Here is a 19,903-nt window from a genome sequence, read left to right as displayed (position 1 = left end):
TCGCAGCGGTTTGAACTAGATGAACTTTAAAGGTCTTATCCAACCCAAATAATTCTATGATTTTATGAAAAAGTGGTGACTATAGCAGAATCTTTCAGTTCAGCAACACTGCATTTCAAAGTGGTTATCACTAGGGATCTCTTGGAAAGATTAATGGCTGTTACACCAACAAAACTGTAAGTCCTACTTGGAATCTCTATTCTTGTGAAGGTGCAGAGCACTGTTGAGTTGGTAACAGACACTTAGTGGGAGCAGGGCTCAGTGGTTAACATGTGGAATGAACCTGGAGATCTATACTTGTTTATTTCATTTTCCACAGCAGATTTTTGCTGTAATCCTGCACAAGTAACTTAATCTCTTCATGCTTCAGTTTGCTATTTTTTGAGAAACAGGGAAGGTTTTATACAGAATCATAAAATGGTTAGGGTTGGAAGGGACCTTCAAAGGTCATCTAGTCCAACCTCTCTGCAAGAAGCAGGGACATCCCCAACTAGATCAGGTTGCTCAGAGCCTCATCCAACCTGGCCTTGAACATTTCCAGGGATGGGGCATCCACCACCTCTCTGGGCAACCTGTGCCAGTGTTCTACAACCCTCATTGTAAATTTTTTTTTCCTAATGTCTAATCTAAATCTACCTCCCTCTATTTTAAAACCATTACCTCTAGTCCTGTCACAGCAGACCCTACTGAACAGTCTCTCCCCATCTTTCTTGTAGGCCCCCTTGAGGTACTGGAAGACCGCTATAAGGTCTCCCCGGAGCCTCCTCTTCTCCAGGCTGAACAGCTCCAACTCTCTTAGCCTGTCCTCATAGGAGCGGTGCTCCAGCCCTCTTATCATCTTCGTGGCCGTCCTCTGGACCCTTTCCAACAGGTCCATGTCTTTCTTACGTTGGGGGCTCCAGAACTGGACACAGTACTCCAGGTGGGGTCTCACCAGGGCAGAGTAGAGGGGGAGAATCACCTCCCTCAACCTGCTGGCCACGCTCCTCTGTTTTTGATGCGGCCCAGGATGTAGTTGGCCTTCTGAGCTGCAAGGGCACATTGCCTGATCATGTTGAACTTCTCATCCACTGAGAATATTATGTTTTCATCTATTTCTCTGTCAGTGCATATACTAACTGATACATATAAGTATCCAATGGAGGAGATTCCTTGTCCTGAGTCTAATCTCAGGTGCTTGGTGCAAATCTAGATGGACATATTCATGCTCTGCTTATTATAGTTGTGATTTAATTAAAAGATATTACCTTCTTCATTTCACTTCCTTATTTGCAAGCAGCCATGTGTTCTATTTTTTTTTTTTTTTTGTGAAGATTTCCTGTTTGTTTTGGCATTTTTTTTTTTTTTTGTTCTTCCACTGTTTTGTGTGTCACATTCTCAGGTTTTGTAGATGACTAGTATCCCATGGTTGAGAACAGTCTAGATTATGGTGTCAAACTGTTTTCGGGAAGGTTCTGTTCACTCCTTTTTCTTTCATGCCCTTTTTCCTGAAGAGCCCTCAGGCCTGGGCAGAGGCCAGAATCTGAATTAACTGCTCTGGTAACCCATCTCACTGCCTGCTAGCCCGTTTTGTGAGGACCTGAATTTTTTGCCATTCACATAACCTAGCATCAGTTTGATTGAATTATTGGGGCATGCATGGCCATGTGGTGGAGCTGCTTGCATCGCATGATGCCTTTTCTTTGCACCACACGCAACAGAATATGCCCCTAACTGCACGATCAACGGGAGATGTTGTATCTTGAATTTTGGCTGTATGACTGATGGACTTTGAGTTACAAGTTGAGGCAGGACTAAGGTCCATGAACCTGAAGTACCTCCATCAGTCTTAAAAAAATATTTAGAGGAGGCCAAATCTTGACTGGTTCTTTTAGTGCCATTGAGGAGTATGACCTTTTTGTCTCGAGGACTAATTCTTAGCTGCTCAAGAGCACACCTAGTTTAAAAGAAGTCCTACTGAATGACTGATTATTTTGCTCATTATTAAAGAAAGTAAGTGGAGGACATGGTTATTTCTAAGCTCTCCTGAAGTTGTTATTGTAAACTTAGATGTAGATCTTTCCTACCGGAGACCAAGCATAGATATTGATACGGTTCGTAGATGGGCTAACAAGTTTTGTTCAGGGTCAGAGAATCTTATTTGGCCTACCATGAATATCCTTAATAGTTTAAGCCCAAATTATACTTAACGATGACCTTCAAAAGAAAGTATGCAATTCAGTTGCTTCAAGAAAATTAGCAAATAAATAGACACGAAATATAAAATTTGTAATGGAGTCCTGTTACTATCCTTTTTGTCAGCCCCTTATCTCCTGGTTATAAACTGCTTTTGAGACTGAAATTACCTCATTTAAGTGAATTCAGGTATCTATGATCCTGCAGTCTGTAGTCTGTGCAAGCCATAAACAATAGTATAAAAGTACACTGTGACTTAATTTATAGCTCTGATATAAAAAAAAAACCAAACCTTTATCCCAAATAAAGGATAGTCCTGCATGCCTTTATTTCACCATGTCCCTTTCTGAAATGTGGATATCTTAATAAAAACTGTTGTCTTGAATATTTTCTCTACTTGCATGATTTATCTGACTACCTTTTCATCTATACTAAATGACTTTATATTTGGGAGTACATTCTCGTAATTGCATGCTTATTTACCAGCCACTTCCTAGATTTATAATAATTTCATTTGCAGCATATAACTGATAATTTGAAATTTGATTTTCCTATCAAATAATCACTGTGTCATAAAGCTCTCTAACCAGCACTTATTTTATCTTTGATAGCACAATATACAATATATTATTACAGAATAATGAAGCAAAATAATTTTTAAAGCTTAACTCCAGAGTCAGTGCACTCAGAGTTAGAAAAAATAAATGTGATCTGATGGTGTGGGAGGTATCTTTGGAGGCTTTGTTCCCCTGGCTAACAGGAAGCAAAGATTTCTGAATTTGCTCGAGTATTTCACTAAGTACCTGAGAAAACAAGCATGCAAGCTACCATATTCTCAAAACACTGGCATAAAAGTGTGATTTCTAAAATTCATTAGAGCCTAAAGGAAGTTTTTATTATCATTACATATAGATGCAGTAACCATAGTAATTATGTTTACATCAGTACTCAAGCCTTTCCCAATCAGCATGAAGGTACAGATTGCAGTCTGTGTAGCTAGATCAACTGGATTTACTAAAAACTAGAATCACTGTACAGATACTACATGTTTTTGGTAGATGGTTGTGTGTGTCTATAGCTAGTCTCAACATAAGCACCTTTTTAAAACATTCAGATTGCCAACACAGTAGCCCTTTTGTTCACAGCTTCTTTTTTTTTTTTTTTTTTCAAGAAATATATACTTATGTGCCCTGGATTTATCCTAAAGTAGGTGTTGTTTATAAACGAACTGCAGAAGTGAACTTTTTTCTGAGGGGTAAAAGACAGACAGATGGCTGTATATAAACGGGCATTTCTTCATTTGCAGATGATTCACCAGAAAGAGACTGAAATTTTCATAATGACTTGTCATTCTCCTGTCATAATTTCAAATATGTCTTTTTTTCTTTTCAAAGGCAAAAGTTTATATGATTGCAGCAGGGGCCATAGGAGGTGTGTACCTTATTGGAATTTTCATTCTTTTTCTTGGAGTGAAGGAAAAAGATGGTAAGATATATTTAAGTATGCCTAGATTTAATAATAATTATTTCACATTCATCTCTGGAAAATATTGTTATTTTATATGTTCTGCTCCTTTTAGATCCTTATGCCTTAAATTCAGACAGAGCAATTCCTTTTTGTAAGGGCCTTGGACTCACCATGAAGCATGGTCCATATGTGAAGCTCACTGCTTCATTTCTTCTCATCTCGACAGCAGTTCAGGTAACTTCAAACTCCCCAAGTCTGTGTGTTGGCCTCATTCCAGTCCCAGCATGGGAGAGTCTGTGGCAGCTAAAAGGCAAATAACCTTTGGCTGATGACTGGAGGTGGTGATCTAGGGGGTGGTGCCTTCCCCTAATAATCAGTAGGGAACCAGAGTCCTTTTTTGGTGCCTGGGGTCCTGTGCAGCTGGAGATGGTTCTTTCAAACAAGAAGCAAAACCAAAGTCCTGACCATTTAAAGATGTCCTTTTTTTTTTATTTTTTTTTTTTTTCTATAGAAGATGAGGAACTAGTCCTAGTGACCCAGATTGGGTTGTTATATGTTATCCATCTACAGTCTCCTGTGGTTTCAGTTTCTTAGAGAATGCTTTTTCTCTTCTCTCTGTTCTTCTCTGTAGTGTATGCTGCTTTAAACCATTGCGCCTTTGCACAGGTGGCAGTTCTCACATAGTGGCTGAACTGGTTCTTAGGAGTCTTTTGTGATGGAAGGCATTAGGTCAGAGTAAGAAGTTCAGAGGCAGGAGGTCTTACCTATCTCAGAGCTAGATAGAGCTAATTTTCAAATGAGGACCTGGCTCTCGCAGAAGATGCAACATGTCCTCCCATAGAAAGAAGCTGTAGAAAAACTTAAAGCCACTCAGTAAGAAATCCTTACTCCCCATAGTCCAGCAGTCTTTTTAAAGCTTGATTTTTGAGCTATGTTCAACTTGGTATATATGTCCTTTTAATGTGAACCTGTACGTATCCGTTGCAGTTGGCTTAATTTTGGAAAGCAAATAATACTCACATTTTTGTCAACAGATTCTTAGTCACATGAGCCATTGATCAAGTGAGTATCAGGACAGAGGGGAAGATCAGGGTGTGTAGGAGAGCAATGCTGTGGTCACCAGCAGTCCTGGTGAAATAGTAAGTTCCTTGGAAGGACTACCTAAAAGTCTGTGTGCCAAAGAAGTACTGAAGTTCCCTTCTGGCTTGGATTTGGGCACAGTTAGTAGGCTGACCTTTACAGCATCCGTCAGTCCTTGCTGGAAGGCCCGACAGTGAGAAACAATAGCAGACGCGTTTCTGCTTACATCTGGGAGCTGCAGGCACTGTGAGAGACAGGAAGAAGATTAAATGTTTCTTATGGTCCAGATCCTTCCAGCATCCACTCAGTCAGTAAGGATACAGTGCACATCTGGTTGCTGGCAGCCGACTACTTGCTGACAGCACCCAGAGAGGCAAAGATCTTCTGTCAGTCCATATCTCTTTATTTTTCTATTTGTACAGTCTGAGGGGAAGGTGTGAGGGGAGGCAGAAGCTGGAAGCTGTATTGCCCCAATTCAGCCAACAGGAGCAAAGCTTGCTATTGTTATTCAAGGGAGAGACAACTGACTTTGTGGAATTTAGTGAGTGGATTACTGATGAGCAAAGGAATAGGCAGGTAAAGATGCACTGGCCATAATCCTAGAGTGTCACATTCTACATCTAAATTGAAGACAGTGTAAACTGAAAAGCAAGTTAGGGAAGACTCCGGTGGTGATGGAGAAGGGATTTAACTTTTATCCTAATTTGTATACAGATGATTGGCCACTTATAATCTGTGAGCGCAAAAAGGAGCAAGAGTTGACCATACTGCTGTGGCATGAGTATTCAATCCTCCTTTCTCATTCCACCAGATTTGCTGGATCTGGGCCTGAACCATATTCTGGTGTTCAGAACTCCCTTGAGTTCTGCAAAAGCATGGTGGGCAGTGGCTTCTTCTGTCATTATAACACAGTGCAGCTAGATCCTCCTGTCCAATGAGTACTCAGACTTATGGAGATATCCGACCCAAAGCTACACTCCATAGCCAAGACTGTATACGAAACCAGCAGTTAGATGCTTTACTACAGGAAGTTGGCATGAGTGTAATTTCAGCTGAAGAGTAACTTGTTTTGGAGTCAGAGCTTCTGGTGAAAGATTTATGGCATTGCTATGGAAAAGGGCAGGCAATTTCTTGCAATAGTCTGCAGCTGTGGCTGTGACAACACCACAAGGCAATTGCAAGATAGGGAATAAAGCCGTTAGAATCTTCTCATAAGGCAGTTCTGATTTCGGTCGTTTTTATGCTGTATTAGGTGCAGGTTTACCTCTTGCTTGCCCCAGTATTGTTGACATGATACTCCAGTGATAGCTGGAGACTTACTGCTTCTTTAAATTGTTGCAAACAAGGGAAGAATGAGATTTCCAAATCCTACATGTAACAAATCAGTCACCAACTGTGTTTGGCTAGTATGGAGCGTGATGTAATTTTTGTCTTTTTAAATTTTCCTTTCTTTTTTGGTGGTCACCAAATATCTTCAACAGCTGGAGCAGAGCAACTTTGTCCTCTTCTGCATTCATGCTGCTAATCTTCGCAGTCACTTCCAGTATTTGGTGGTGACCATCTTGGTGAGTTGCCCTTCTCTCCCATATTTTTATTTGATAGCTGGTTCTCGCTGGTTTTTGGCACAAAATAACAGAAGACAAGAGGAGTTTTGTTTCTAGACAGAGCTGTTAAGAAGCTATACCATATTTTGCATTGCCTGTCTCAAATAAAGTTGGTATTCCTTACTGTACTTCTAAAAATTAGTGCTTTGGAGCTTTTAATTCATTCCTTATTGCTTTTACCTGTAGGTCTCTTTCTGCTCCTATAAAGGGCAAAAGCTGCTGCCAGAAAGGAGGTCTGGATTTTTAGCTCCTTTTTCTCTTTCCCCAGTCTGATATGCTGAAAATTAAATAACTTTAATTTGTGTATTCATACACATGAGCCTTCTGGGCTAGGCAGCTTGCTAGGATAAATATTTAAAATATCCAGAGATATGAAGATTCCTCTCTTGAGCAATTGGCAGTGTGATAAGAAGATCCTTTAATGGAACCTTTTTTTCTTGACATGCAGAGGTAGAATTTTGCTTGCTTAAGTGATACTTCTGAGTTACACCCTGCAGCTGTATTGCATGGTTTACTTTGTGATTACAAGTAATATTAGTTGAAAACTGCCATGTTCATCCTTCTTACCAAAGTCCTTTTAACACAAGTAGAACATTAAATGTTGCATAATTACTGGGATGTGCATGTACCGCACTTTTAAAATATTTTGCAGAGAATTTGTCTACCATATGGAACACTGCAGCAGTCATTTTCAGGGAAGCTGTTGCTTGATTTCTGACCCATTTGGCACAGAGTCTTTGTGGAACCATCTCAGGGGAACTTCATTTCCACTTCATGGTGGCAGCCTCCCACCCTTTTTATCCCTTTTTGATTCTTCCTTTCCCGCATTATAAGACAGATTCTTTTCCAATTATTAAAACCAAAATGTTGGAGAGCAAGAGATGACTGCTGGGTATCTTAAGGCTCTGCAAGTAATGGACACCAGGAAGAGAGACAAGAGACAGTAAAGTCAGTAAAGAGTAGAATAAAACTGTAACAATGAGATGACATCTGATTAATTGTAAGACTGTCATTGCTAGCAATACTTCAGTGCATTGGTACTATGTTGCCTGTGGCTGTTGCTGCTGCCAGGTAAGTATTACAGTATATGAAATGGTAATGTTGATGGTGGGTGACTATTTCTCTTAGACGTTGTTCCTAAGAATACACATGTAGTGTGGGATATATATACTCTAAGTATATCTTAAGATAAATGTATCTTGCGCTTCAGCTTTCTTCCTGTATGATGGGAACTTATCACTTATCGTTTGTCAGGTTCGGATAATGAGGGAAAGGGCATTAGCACAAAGTATGACAATTTGCAATATGTTTGAACTTTAATGACTGTGTCATGTATACCTTTAACTTCTGTGGCTTACATTAGAAAAAGGAAACTTTAAGACACTACCTTCTGATATTTGATTGTGGAAAACCCTTTCATGGATAGCTTTTGTAAGTAGTATGTAACAGTGAATAATAAAAAAAAATCACTCATAGGATGAGAGAAACAGGAATCTGCAAGTTCATCTCCCTTTCAGACAGTCATGTGCTAGACAAAAAGATGTCTGAGAGTTCTACACCTGAAGAAGACAATGGCAATAAGCACAGTACGGATATGGTTTTTTTTGTCAATTCTAGGTATCAGCAGCTGTGAGCATTCCCTTCTGGCAGAAGTTTCTGCAGCGATTTGGCAAGAAGCCTGCAGCAGTTGGGATTTTGGTAAGGAAATCCTTTGAGAAATAAAATCTGCTTGTGCTCACTTCATTTGACAACTGGAGCCACTTCAGGAGCATTTTCAAATGCTTATAACCTCAAGCTACATGAAATTTGCTCAGTTTGAGAGTTTATTTTAAATTGTTATACCAAATTTCAGACAGATTCCAAGTTTCCAAGAGAAAATGGATTGATGCTGAAGGGAGGTCTCAGATTATTTAAGGATCTGTACAAGCTCTGCTTTTGACCACTCTCAGAAGTGAACCCCAGTTAGGTTTTTTAAAGTCAGATCTGTGTTGCCTCAAGCTGACAAGTTATTTGTTGTACAAGGCTTATTTTCTCTTTGTATATGGTGCTGAGTTGACCACATCTGTAATTCAGTCACAGAGGAGGAAACGGAAGTCTGTTACACATCCTTCTCATAAGAAGGCAGGAGTGCCCACATCCCACTGAACAGAGGTGGGCAGTTATTAGTAAGTAAAGAAATAGGTGACCTGCCTGAGAAAAGAAGCCTAGTGTAACTCTGACACAGCTCTGCAAAGTCAGCTCAGCGAGCCTGCCCTTGTCTCTGATGGATTAGTTTAAGTCCTTCACTTAGTGCAGACAGCAGCAATTTTCTGTCAGCATCTTCAGTGAGTCACTGTATAGGGCTCTTCATCCTTGTTTTTCCCCTGTTTACCTTCAATTATTTATGAAAGAGGAAAGAAAAATTGTCTGCCTTCTGCACAATAAAGCATGAGGCTTGGGAAAATCCAGCTTGAAGCTCTATGTCAAAATCTGAACAAAGCTGAGAAGTTTAGGTCTGATGACAATTGTTGAATATAACTGAACAGTTATAATTTTTGGAATTAAAATCTGTGTGTTGGAATAACTTCCGAAGAATCAGAAGTAACTTTAAAACCTGAGTTCCAAATATGCTGAATTGTTGCGTGTTTTGAAGTAGCCGTCTGGAATCCAGGTCTCATCCTCATTTCTTTTTACCACTTGAGCAAAGAGAATTACCAAAAGCAGTATTGGAACATTGAGTGGGCCAGGGAGTGCAGATTCCTTCCTTAGGAAATCACCTCCTCTGTCTACTTGACTACGAAAAATGCTTTCTTCAACCAACTTGGCTCTATAAATTTAGTTTAACATGACTGGAAAGCCTGTCAGCACCTCTGTAAACATGGTTTAACTTAATTTTACAGTTGAGTTGTTTGACTGTATTGGGGGACTGGACTGAAAAAAAGCCACCTCTCTATTTCACCTTGTAGACATTTCTCAAGGGACACAGTGTGTGCTCAGTGATGGATTTTGTGTCTGGCGGTGCATCACAGGGGCTTCCTCTACTACCACCTTGTGTAATCTGTACAACTAATCTATTCTCTCTCTCTGTGAAATAAAATAACATCATTTAAGGCTTCTGTGTTTGGTACTAGGGAGTGTTCTTCTGGAAGGGAAGGCGACAGGTGAGAAAGCAAGTTTATTTTCTCCAAAACCTTCCTCAGCTTTCAAGGTGAAGATGTAATTTGAAATTCAGGTTCCTGAAAAAAATTTCACACTGCTCCAGAATGATTTTCCCTGTCAAAGTGATTCTATGTGGAAGAGACCCCTGAAAGAGTATAGAAGGCAGGGCAGGTAGATAAGCAACAAGAATCTTGGCTTCCTTCCACCGCTTCTCCCTTTTTACTCATTCCTCCACAAGAAATGACCAACAGTCTTAAGTGCTGGTTAAGTATCTAGATTTCCTAAAAGTTTAAAGCCCAGACTTTCTGAAAGTACAGGGTCATAGCTAAGCAGGATCCTTGATAGCATTCTTCCCATGATCAGGTTGGTGCACAGGTTATAAACTGTTCTCTTCTGTTTATTTACATTGCTTCCACGTTTAGATTATCTGCTCTGCTCTCAGTGGTGCAAACGTTGAACTTACGATCCGTAAGTCTCTCAGCTGGTGACTGGAGGTGAAGTTGTCATGAGAAATTTTAAGAAGTATGACAACTCGTTGGTTCATGGTTTTGGCAAGGTGTCTAAAAGTGGAAGCACGCACAATCTCAAAACTCCAGCTTCCGTCCTAGCCAGGAATAGCTTTTGGCTGTGAGTTCTGGAGGATTTAGTAAAAAATAAAAACAAATCCAAAAATGTCCCCAATCTTTCCACCTCCCCACACATACACAGTTGTTTATGTGCCATCTATCAGCACTGTGCAGGACAGAGGCATGCCCTTGCATGAATCCTGACTGTGCAGCCCCTTTTCTGCTCTCCCATCCCCATTTCCACTCACATCCTGCACCTTTTCCTGATTTGCCCTTCATGAATGTGCTGCTGTACAGGCCACTACCACCTTTAGCATCCCAGTAGGATTGTCTTCCGTAGTGCTGTCAGGGAATGGACGGAAGGGTGCCAGTAATGGCATATTTGCTTCACAAGCAGGGAAGAAGGAGATGCATTTGCTATTTATTGCAGCAGGAACACTGCCCCCACGATTGCACTACCATTGCATGAGTGCGACTTCAGGGCATTGTAGCCTCAGTCCCGCGGGCCATGCTTCTCTTTCAGTAGAGAATTACAGTTACAATGATTACTATTATTGATCTAGAATTTTGTTTAAGTGCTTTGGTTTCTGAGAGGGTGCCCCATGTGGAGCATAAGGCAATCATAAAATTGCTTATAGACAACATAAAATCTTGTATTGCTGGAGTGCTCTCTTGTGGTGAAATAACGATTTTGCCACAATATTGGGCTAATGCAAGGATTATCTGTCTCTGCTGGGAACCCGCAGTCAGGAAAGGTTATTTTCTGCCGCCTTAGGTTGAAAGCAAATGCTTTAGATGGGAAATACATTTAAAACATATACATAATGGATTAGACTCCAGGACTCCCAGAATCACTTATCGTACAGAACTGTAAATAGCAGTGCTTAGGGGAATCACTCTCTGTGAAAGCTCTGCTCATGCCTTCAGCTCCCAAGCTGCAAGTATAGAGGATTGAAACACTTAATGTTAAACTAATCCCCCTTCATTAAAAAGCCCTGTAGATAAGCCTCTGATTCTGGATTCTACATGTGCTGAGTCCATGGTTCACAGGCGTGGGAGATGGAGCATGTGATGGGTACGGGACAGCTGGGCTGTATGCATTCAATCAGCATTTAAAATAGTGGATTTTCAGTCCTGTAAGCCCATTGCCTCAAGTTGAACTTGAGGAAATCTGGTGGTCTTAAGTACTGCCAGAAAACAAATCCTGACCATCCCAAACGAGTTTGAGTTTGAGGGTAGCCTTAGTGACTTGTGCAATGTCCCGAGCGTATCTGACTGTGTGGAGTTGGGAGTAAACCACACTGCCCTCTTGGTTTTAGTTATTGCCTCGTACGTAGATTGCTTTAAAGTGGCTATTGGAAATGAAGGTGTAAGCAAACGCTTCTTCATTCAAGAGTCAAGATGATCTGTGAAATGATTTACAGTTTAATATTACCATCGAACCCCTGCCCCTCCCCTTGAAATGCAGTGTGACGATGTTTCAAGGCTTTGTTTTAAATAGTAAATTAAATAGTTCCACTGGCCTAGAATAGAAGCTGATATTTGGTCATCTGTTACTAAATTGGCAGAAAAAAAATCTTGGCACAAGCTGATTAGCAGTCTCTCGAGAAGCATCTGGGCACCGTTTGGGAACTAGCCCACTTAAGGGCTCTTCACAAAAAGTATTTCTGTGGCCACACTTCTTTTGAAGACTATGAATATTTAGGAGTGTGAGTGTGGCCAGGGTCTGTCAGTTGACCTCATGACTGATAAATAGGCTCTTAGTTGAATTTACTAGTGCAGTTATAGCCCTAATACTGCTAACACAGAAGGCACTACCATGGTGTCCTGGTTTTGACTGGGATGGAGCTAATCTTCTACCCAGTGTTTTGGATTTATTGTGGGATTTAGTATGTGAAGAATGTTGATAATACACTGATGTTATGAGTTGTTGATAATGAGACCAAGGACACTTTCCAACTTCTCAGATCTCGCTGATGTCCAAATGCAGGAACCTGGGAGGGGTATAGCCAGTATAGTTGACCCAAACTGGCCAAAGAGAGTATTCCATGCCATAAATGCTATGCTTAGTATATAAGTGGGGGTTAGCTGGGGGGCAGCTCTCTCGCTCCTTTGCTTGGTGCTTAGTTTCATTTCCATGATCACTGCCTGGGACGGGCCGTATCAGTCATCGCGTCTTTGGGTGGTAAGAAATTGTGCACTGTTCATTTTCTATATTTTAGTATCTCTATATTTTGTTATTATTATCATCTTATTTTGCTATCCTAGTAAACGGTCTTCAACTCACCCCAAAAGTTTTCCTTTCCATCCTTCATCCCCTGTGAGAGTGAGCAAGTGGCTGCGTGATATTTGATGGCTGATCGGGCTTAAACCACGACACGAGGCTTGTCCCGTTTTTCTCTGATTCTTCTGGCTAGATAAATACAGATTGGCTCAGGGTTTTTGGAAATGCCATTTTCACCAAAATATTGTCATGTTAGGCATTCTGTGTGTGAACTGTTTCATAACACAATCTTATATTTTGCAGGTAGCAATCTGTATACCATTGAGCAGTGCACACTGAAGGTTACATGTGCTGTTTTTCTTCTTCCTCAGTTGCTAGTTCCTTCCGTAATCGTGCTAGTGTCCACTACAGACCTGATCATGGCTTACTGCGCTGCCTTCGTCTCTGGTCTGAGCATTGCAACATCTCTTCTGTTGCCATGGTAGGAGAATTTTGCATTTGAAGTAGGGAAAGGGGTATGTGTCTATATTGCATGCACTACTGCATGGAATTCACCTCTGAAAGAGGCAGGATTTGGCAAGAGTCACTTCTTCCAATAATTTTTTTTTTCTGCTTTTATAATAGAGGCTGTTTGCAGTGATGTGACTTTCATTGCCCTGTTGTTAACAGATGACATCTACTGTAACTGTAGCTGTTCTTTGTGCGTAAGAGTATGTAGGTGACTCAATAATCTAAGTAGCTATAGAACTTGTAATAACAGTAGATAAGTTGCTTAGATTTGGTTTCTAACAGAACTACAGGAATTATTAAGTTAGATAAATCAATTAATGCTGACTGATTAAGGATGTAGCAGAGGACACATAGGCCAAACTATGTATCCCTTCCTCAGCAGTCCTCTGTTAGAGATCAAACAACACAAGGATATGATTAAAAGAAGCTGAGAAGCCAAGGTCCTTTGCTCTTAAGGACAGAAAATACGTAGGAAAAAACTACTCAAGGATGAACAGGATGGGACATTTCCTCTCCAGAGGGAATAATAATTATTTAGGTCAAACTGACCAGAAAGCAGGCCTGTTGCAGAGAGCACTGTTTTGCATTACTCATTTATACAATGCCCTGAAAACTCCAAGAGACCAGGAAAACACAGTTTGAAGTAAGCTGTCAGACTACATAAGCTTTTCTGCATGGAGGGTGACAAGTCCCTTTTTCCAGCAGTAAATCATGACATATATTGGAAATAAAATGTCAATTCACAATTGACATTTGAGCAGCTTCCATTCTGATTCCCTATTACCAAACTCAGTCTCTTTGAAGTAGAGAGAGTAAACCTCATTGGTTTCCGAAATTTTTGTTAGTTTGTCAAAAGAGTTATTTCAGAGTGAAAATATTCAGAGACTGAGTTCCTTGAAATCTTAAGAAATGTGATTTTTTTTTTTGTTGTTCTTTTTTTAATATCACAACTTCTGATTGGAATGACAGTCAGTCAAAAGAATTCTGTCACATCCCAGCAAGTGTTTGATAGTTTTTCAGTTGTTTTCTACTTGCTAATACATGGCCATGCATTTATTATATGGATTCTTGCCCTCCTGTCCAGCAGTAGGACTTTTTCAACTGGATTCTTTCATGTGCATGACTACATCAATCAGATCTTAAAAAAGAAGAGGTGTACTCTTTCTGTAAGTTTGGACTTTGAGAACTGATTTTAACTTGAATTTTTCTTTTATCTTGCTCATCTCTAGGTCAATGCTGCCTGATGTTGTTGATAACTTTCGCCTGCAGAATCCTCATGGAAAAGGACACGAAACCATTTTCTATTCTTCTTATGTTTTCTTTACCAAGATGTCAGCAGGAATAGGCTTAGGAATTTCTGCAGCAGGACTGGAGTAAGTAACAGTGTGTTTCAACTTAGTGGATCTGCTCTGGAAGCATTCTGTGTACACTCCACCTTTACCCTGTGGAGTTAATTGATTTTTTTGCCCTGAGCCTGGAAGTGCTGGGAGCTCCAGATGGCTGACTACTAAAAATGGGATTTTTATCATCTAGGCCAGACCACAGAGCATTAAGTTGCCTGTCCTAACAAGTTTCAGTTCAGAGAGACCTGACTTCCTTTTGATTTTCCTCTTTCCAAATTACTCAGGTAAATTTTAGTAGCTTACATGAATAGAGACCTAAACATGAAAGCTCAGCAGATGAGGGTCCCCTACAAGTGACACAGCTGCTTTGTGCATTTCTTTTTGCATCTGGGCTGGACTGTGAATGCGAGCTTGTAGGTCTTTCCACGGATTGGAGTGCTTTCAGGGTGCCTAGTGACCTGTTCAGCATAAAAGGATCACCAATTCCTGCGCGGTTTTAGGGAACTGGCTACTGATCAGAGCCAGGAATAGCGTCTTTCACACAGCTCTGCCCATCACCTGCACCATGTCTATTTGAAAGCTGCTTTGTGTTCTCCTTCCACTTTTGCCTCCTCTGTTCTGACTAGACAGTCAGGTTGAGAAAGTGGTCAGCCGTCTCCTGCCCTGCTTTTGTGCGTGACTTAGCAGAAAGGGCCTTTGCCTGTAGCTGCTACAGCCCACGAGCACGCAGTAAACACTCAGAAGGGAACTTGACTGAAACACTATCTAGCCCTTGACTCCAAGTTGGGTTTTGGTAACCAGAATGTTCTGCTTCAGGGCCTTCAGCTGAAACTGCCATATAACAGGCAGTGCTTGGCTGAACATTTTGGGCTTAGGAATTTTAGGTGCCTCCTGCTAACACCCTCAGACAAATTGCTGTTCACCAATTAGCCCCTTTTCAACTGCATTCCAGTTAGCTCCCAGCAGTTTGTGAAGGCAGATGTTTGTGGGAGAACACAGAAGACAGAGTGATGCCAAATGAGCTGTAGCTTTCATAGGTGCATGTTCAGAGGAAAATAAACTTATTCCACAAATTTGGAATGGGAATTTGAGTTTATCAGCAGTTGTGGGACTGCATGCAAGCCCTGAATCAATGAACTGTAAGTGTGTACCTAACTCTAAGCACTTGAGTAAATTTGTCTGTCTTGAGAAGAGTGCTTAAGTGTGTGTTTAAATTGAAGTAAATTATTGCTGTTGAAATTGGTCAGATTACTTGCATACTTTTAAAGCAGAACCTAAATACTTTGCTGAATATTAACAGGAAACGCATAACACATCAGTTTCCTTATGTAAGACTCCCTGCTCCTCTCACTAGTTAAAAGTTATCTAGTAATAATGAGAAAATACAGAGGTAATGCAGTTATCTGAAATCAAGCACAAAAATGAGATTGGAAAAACAAGATTTGAAACATGTAGTGGGGGGAAGGAAAAAAGAGAGGTGAGGTGTAGGAAAAATGGGAGAAAAGTCTTGAAGAGTGTTTGGGGAAAGAAGGAAGCCTTCAGATTAACAACTGCCTTTAGCTTTGGACATACAGACACCACTTATTTCCATTTGTTTAGGTTTACTGGATACAAGCCAAGGATATGTAGACAATCCAACGATGTGATCACCACACTGAAAATCCTCATTGGAGTGGTCCCTGCTATCCTCATCCTTGTAGGTTTATTTATACTTTATTTTTACCCAATCACTGAAGAAAGTCGGAAGGAAACAAAGCATGCGCTTGAGATGTTAAGGTAGGTTTGAACTGGCAGCAAACAGCAGTAACATGACTAAGAGCTGCTGCAGTGATACTGGGAAAAAAAATTACTAGCTACCAAGGTACACTTCTATATCCCTTTCAACAAAACAACACTAAATTAGTTGAATTATTAATTGAATGGTACCATTACATGCTCCAGTGTCTTGGTTTTGTAGTGTAGTACTACCTACTGAGAGAGCCATTTATCAGGTACATCAGCTGCTATACTTTCCTTTTTCTTTGAGACGGGGCACAAAGCACTGCTGCAGTACAGTGTTTCAAGCCAGAAATGAAGAATACTCTACATAGATAAAATTTGCGGAGAAAATGTGAATAGTTACAATTGACTTGTGTATACAAGAAAATGGGATTCTTGACTGCATTCTTGGTGTTTATGGCATATAAGAAACATCCAAACCATTTAGAGGCGTAGGCAGGAAAGATCGTGGGAGAAAAAGAAAGGACAACTTTGAGCTGTTCTTTCCCTTTTTACCCTGTCACTCTCCCTTCCTCCCCTTTCCTTCCTCTCCAAAGAAAATCTTCCCTAGCTCAAAATCATCCATCTCTGTGAAATGAAGCTTTGGTATACTGAGGACATACATAAGAACAGTCTGCTCTAGCAGATAGATGGATTAAATATCAAAATATGCTGTTACTCTGTCTTTTTTTTATTGACCCAAGTTACTGGAAAATTATTTCCATGTTAAGGGATCTCCAGGGCCTAAGCATGGGTATCTGGGACCATTTCATTGCCCGAAGGTATCTGAGATACTTGCATGGGGTTGACAAATGTGCCACAGCTGCTTTCTTGAGTGGCAGCTGCAAACCGCAGGGGACAGGCTAAACAATCTAAAATGGAACTGGTCCCTCAGTTTGGGTACTTTAGTCACTGTCCGTAACAACCACAGCTTGCTGGTGGTTCTCAGTTGTTTGAGATTGCCAAACTGTAGCTTGATCAGTTAGCAATAGAAGCTAGAAGTCTGTTCACATATCACTTGTTTTACTTTTAACAGAAGGAGCCATCAAAGCACAGAGAACCTGGATGAGCACAAAAAGGATACCGCAGTCTGAAAGCTCTGGATACAGTAACTTTTCAAATACAGTCTCACATCCCAGGCGCAAACTGTGTGAGACCCTTACGGATCATTTCTCTGCTCCCATTTTATCAAAAAGGATAAAAGATGATTCAGACACAGTCAGTAATGAAATCAAGAGAGGACACCACCATGCAAAATATATATCTGGCTCCAGGCACGGTGCTAAAAAAGACTTTACAAATGTTCAGGAATGTGAGCTTTTGAAGGCTTGGGGTTTTTTTTTTTTGTTTTGTTTTTCAATGATGAATGGAAAGCTGTGATCTCATTGCAACAGGAGACTCTGTGGACTTGTAGGTCAAGGGAAAAAGGTGCAAAAGCAATGCACCACCCAAATTTTAACTCATGGGATATATTTCACCCTTAGAGGCTGGGGTGGATTTTTAACATAATCCCTACTTGTAAATTGCACACTAGTGTGTTTGGAAAGCACTTGGAAATCCTGAAGTATATTATATGAAGTTAGGATTTATTTTGTTTTGAAATTAAGCAAATCACTGATGCAGACATGTTTTGAGGATTTTCTCACAAAGAGTTTTTCTGAAAGATATTTTGATGTAATTTAACTTCATAGGTTTTCTAGGAAACAGAACCTTACATTTCCCATTACTGGAGTTCCTTGCTTCTGAAACCTGTAAACTGATTTTTGTCAAAGAATGAGTACTTGAGTACTTAACATTTTCAAAATCAACATCGCCACTCAGGTCACCCAAAATCAGTCGTCTCTTCCAAAAATCAGATTATGCCATTCAAATTTCTGTTTATTTTGGCCTTTAAGTACTCATGATACCTGTTTCTCATGTGGTGTAGGCTCTGCCTCACAAAACACCATGGCATGGCTGTTAATCTCAGCTTGCACACGTGTTTTGTAATAACGAGGCTACACGTGACTTCTAAATGGTGATTTTTTTTTTCAGTCAGCGATGTCATTGTGCTTCAGATACATTAACTGAAACCTCATTTCTACTATAGATTCACACTGCTGAACACATTGTGTAGATTAAAAACACACCTGACCTCAGGCACTTTCTGGAGTGCTTAAGTTCAGACCTGGTCATTCTGGGCTTCTTCTGTAGTCGGTGGAGATAGAGACCTCCAGAGGCTGGCTCCAAGGTTGTGCTGAAATGACTGGACTCTGAAGACGTATCTGAATCTGGAGAAGAGAGTGATGAATCCAAGAGTTGAAGGCTTGAAGAATTTAGCAGAATGCAAGGCAAGACACGAGTTTACAGCCCACTGGCTTCACTGTATGAATATGTGGGAAGTTGCCTTTATTTTGTACCACAAGTGCCTTTGGAGAGCTGGCTTGCTGCTGTTTGGGAGCACTTGCAGTAGGTGTCACTGGAGGCAGCGACCACAGCGAATTTCCTCAGGGCTGTCTGGGAAGTGACTCACCATGCTGGGACTGGAAACTGGGAAAGCTGTTCCTGAAAGACACTGTGAAGCACAATCAGTGCATCCACTGAGTGTCTCGTTAAGTTTAATACTGAAACCTTTTCAGGCAAGTTTGAAGTCGAAGGCCTAATGAACGGTCCTAATTCAGCAAAACGCTTAATCATGAGGGAGCTTTTAAGGACTTATTTTGAGTGTGCATGGGTAAAAGTTAACTATGATGAAGATTTCTGTTGAATTGACATCTAAGGCGGGTTTTTTTTTTTTTTTTTTTGTTTCAGTTCTTGGACAAATCAAGATTTGTATGCCTGGGGCATTTGTGTTTACAGCAATAAAAACCGTAAGCCTGTTTACAATTTTGAAATAGCAGGTTTACTACACTTCGAAGTAGGGAAGTTATGTAGTAATATCTCATAGCTCCAAAACATCACAGAAAACAGTTTTGGGGCTTGATTTACTCTGTAATATTTGTGTGTTTCCAAATAGCCTCCTTTAAAAACCACCAGAAGTCCCCGTAAAGGCTGTTGATGTTTTTTAATGGGTTATGTTTTCAGCTGCTGTAAATCTGTAGCCACAGGGCGGTGGATCTGTGTCGGTTTATATAAGCCGAATACTTAGCCCAGTGATCAGAAACTGCCTGCTGTGCCTGATGGGAATCGTTTGAATGTGGCTGAAGATATTATTTCTAGATCAGTGGTGTAGTTGCCTTTAAGTTGCACAGCACCCAGTCTAAATTCAGTCTCTTGCAAGGTCAACTTAGCTGATTGTAAGCTGTCCTCCTCTTCTCCAGAGAGACAATGTGATACTTGCCTAACAGAGATGTACTCGGTCCTCACTTTGCGTATGGTAGCAATAATGGCAACTGCCAAAATAAAGTAGAAAGCTTCTGTAGAGGAAATGTAGCAGAGTACTTTTATATTTTGAAAATCTCATTTTTAATTTGATGATCTTCTGTTAAGAAAATTAATGTATTTTTGTAAGTAAAAAGAATAGAAGAGTAAGTGCAGGGTAAGGGATTTTTTTTTGTCATTTTCTTTATTTAGGACTCAGTGCTGTAAAAAGCATTAACTTTGTATGTGTCCCTGTCAGTTTTAAATGATGTGTATGCCTTATGTACGTTCAGCACACATGACTGAAAGAAGCAGGTTCTTATATTGACCACCATGCAGATTAAACGCCAATCTAATGTAAACCTCCTGCCTTGCACTGATTGGCAGTAACAAGGGCCAGGTTCAATCCCCAGGGGCTCTCATTCCAGTAATACTCAAATACAGTCCAAAGAATATGGGAGATTGGATTAAGCCAGCTGGGTGCCTGATGGACAGCACTTCCCCACCTGCACGCAAGCAGTTGCAACAACTGGATTTACACGAACAGAGGAAGAAAAGGATAACAGACCATGCCCATTTCTTGCCCTTGCTGAAATATAGTGATGGCAGCCCAAATCTTCTATACTGGGCTGATTGGTTGCTGGTATGGTCAGTAGCTGAGCTAGTCACTGCTCTTCTCTTCCAGTTTCATCCCCCTTG

The 19,903-nt window shown here is 40.6% G+C and overlaps 1 protein-coding gene across 5 annotated transcripts in view; it reads left to right on the top strand.

The window, feature by feature from the left end:
• The window catches only part of MFSD2B (MFSD2 lysolipid transporter B, sphingolipid), a 39,653-nt gene extending 20,923 nt beyond the window's left edge, over positions 1-18,730 (top strand). For all 5 annotated transcript variants that reach the window (XM_086743364.1, XM_086743363.1, XM_086743362.1 and 2 more), the window contains 8 exons: positions 3,570-3,660; positions 3,755-3,876; positions 6,204-6,287; positions 7,944-8,024; positions 12,626-12,735; positions 13,994-14,137; positions 15,707-15,883; positions 16,902-18,730. In XM_086743364.1, the coding sequence (XP_086599490.1) occupies positions 3,570-3,660; positions 3,755-3,876; positions 6,204-6,287; positions 7,944-8,024; positions 12,626-12,735; positions 13,994-14,137; positions 15,707-15,883; positions 16,902-16,959 (867 nt within the window). In that variant the 3' untranslated portion in view covers positions 16,960-18,730. The remainder of the gene's footprint in view (positions 1-3,569; positions 3,661-3,754; positions 3,877-6,203; positions 6,288-7,943; positions 8,025-12,625; positions 12,736-13,993; positions 14,138-15,706; positions 15,884-16,901) is intronic.
• The last annotated feature ends 1,173 nt before the right edge of the window (positions 18,731-19,903 follow it).

The sequence above is a fragment of the Chlamydotis macqueenii genome, chromosome 3, assembly GCF_036417535.1.
Source record: "Chlamydotis macqueenii isolate bChlMac1 chromosome 3, bChlMac1.mat, whole genome shotgun sequence".
Classification (NCBI taxonomy): domain Eukaryota; kingdom Metazoa; phylum Chordata; class Aves; order Otidiformes; family Otididae; genus Chlamydotis; species Chlamydotis macqueenii.
Note: the sequence above shows the minus strand (reverse complement) of the source record. Positions and strands in the feature narration are given on the sequence as shown.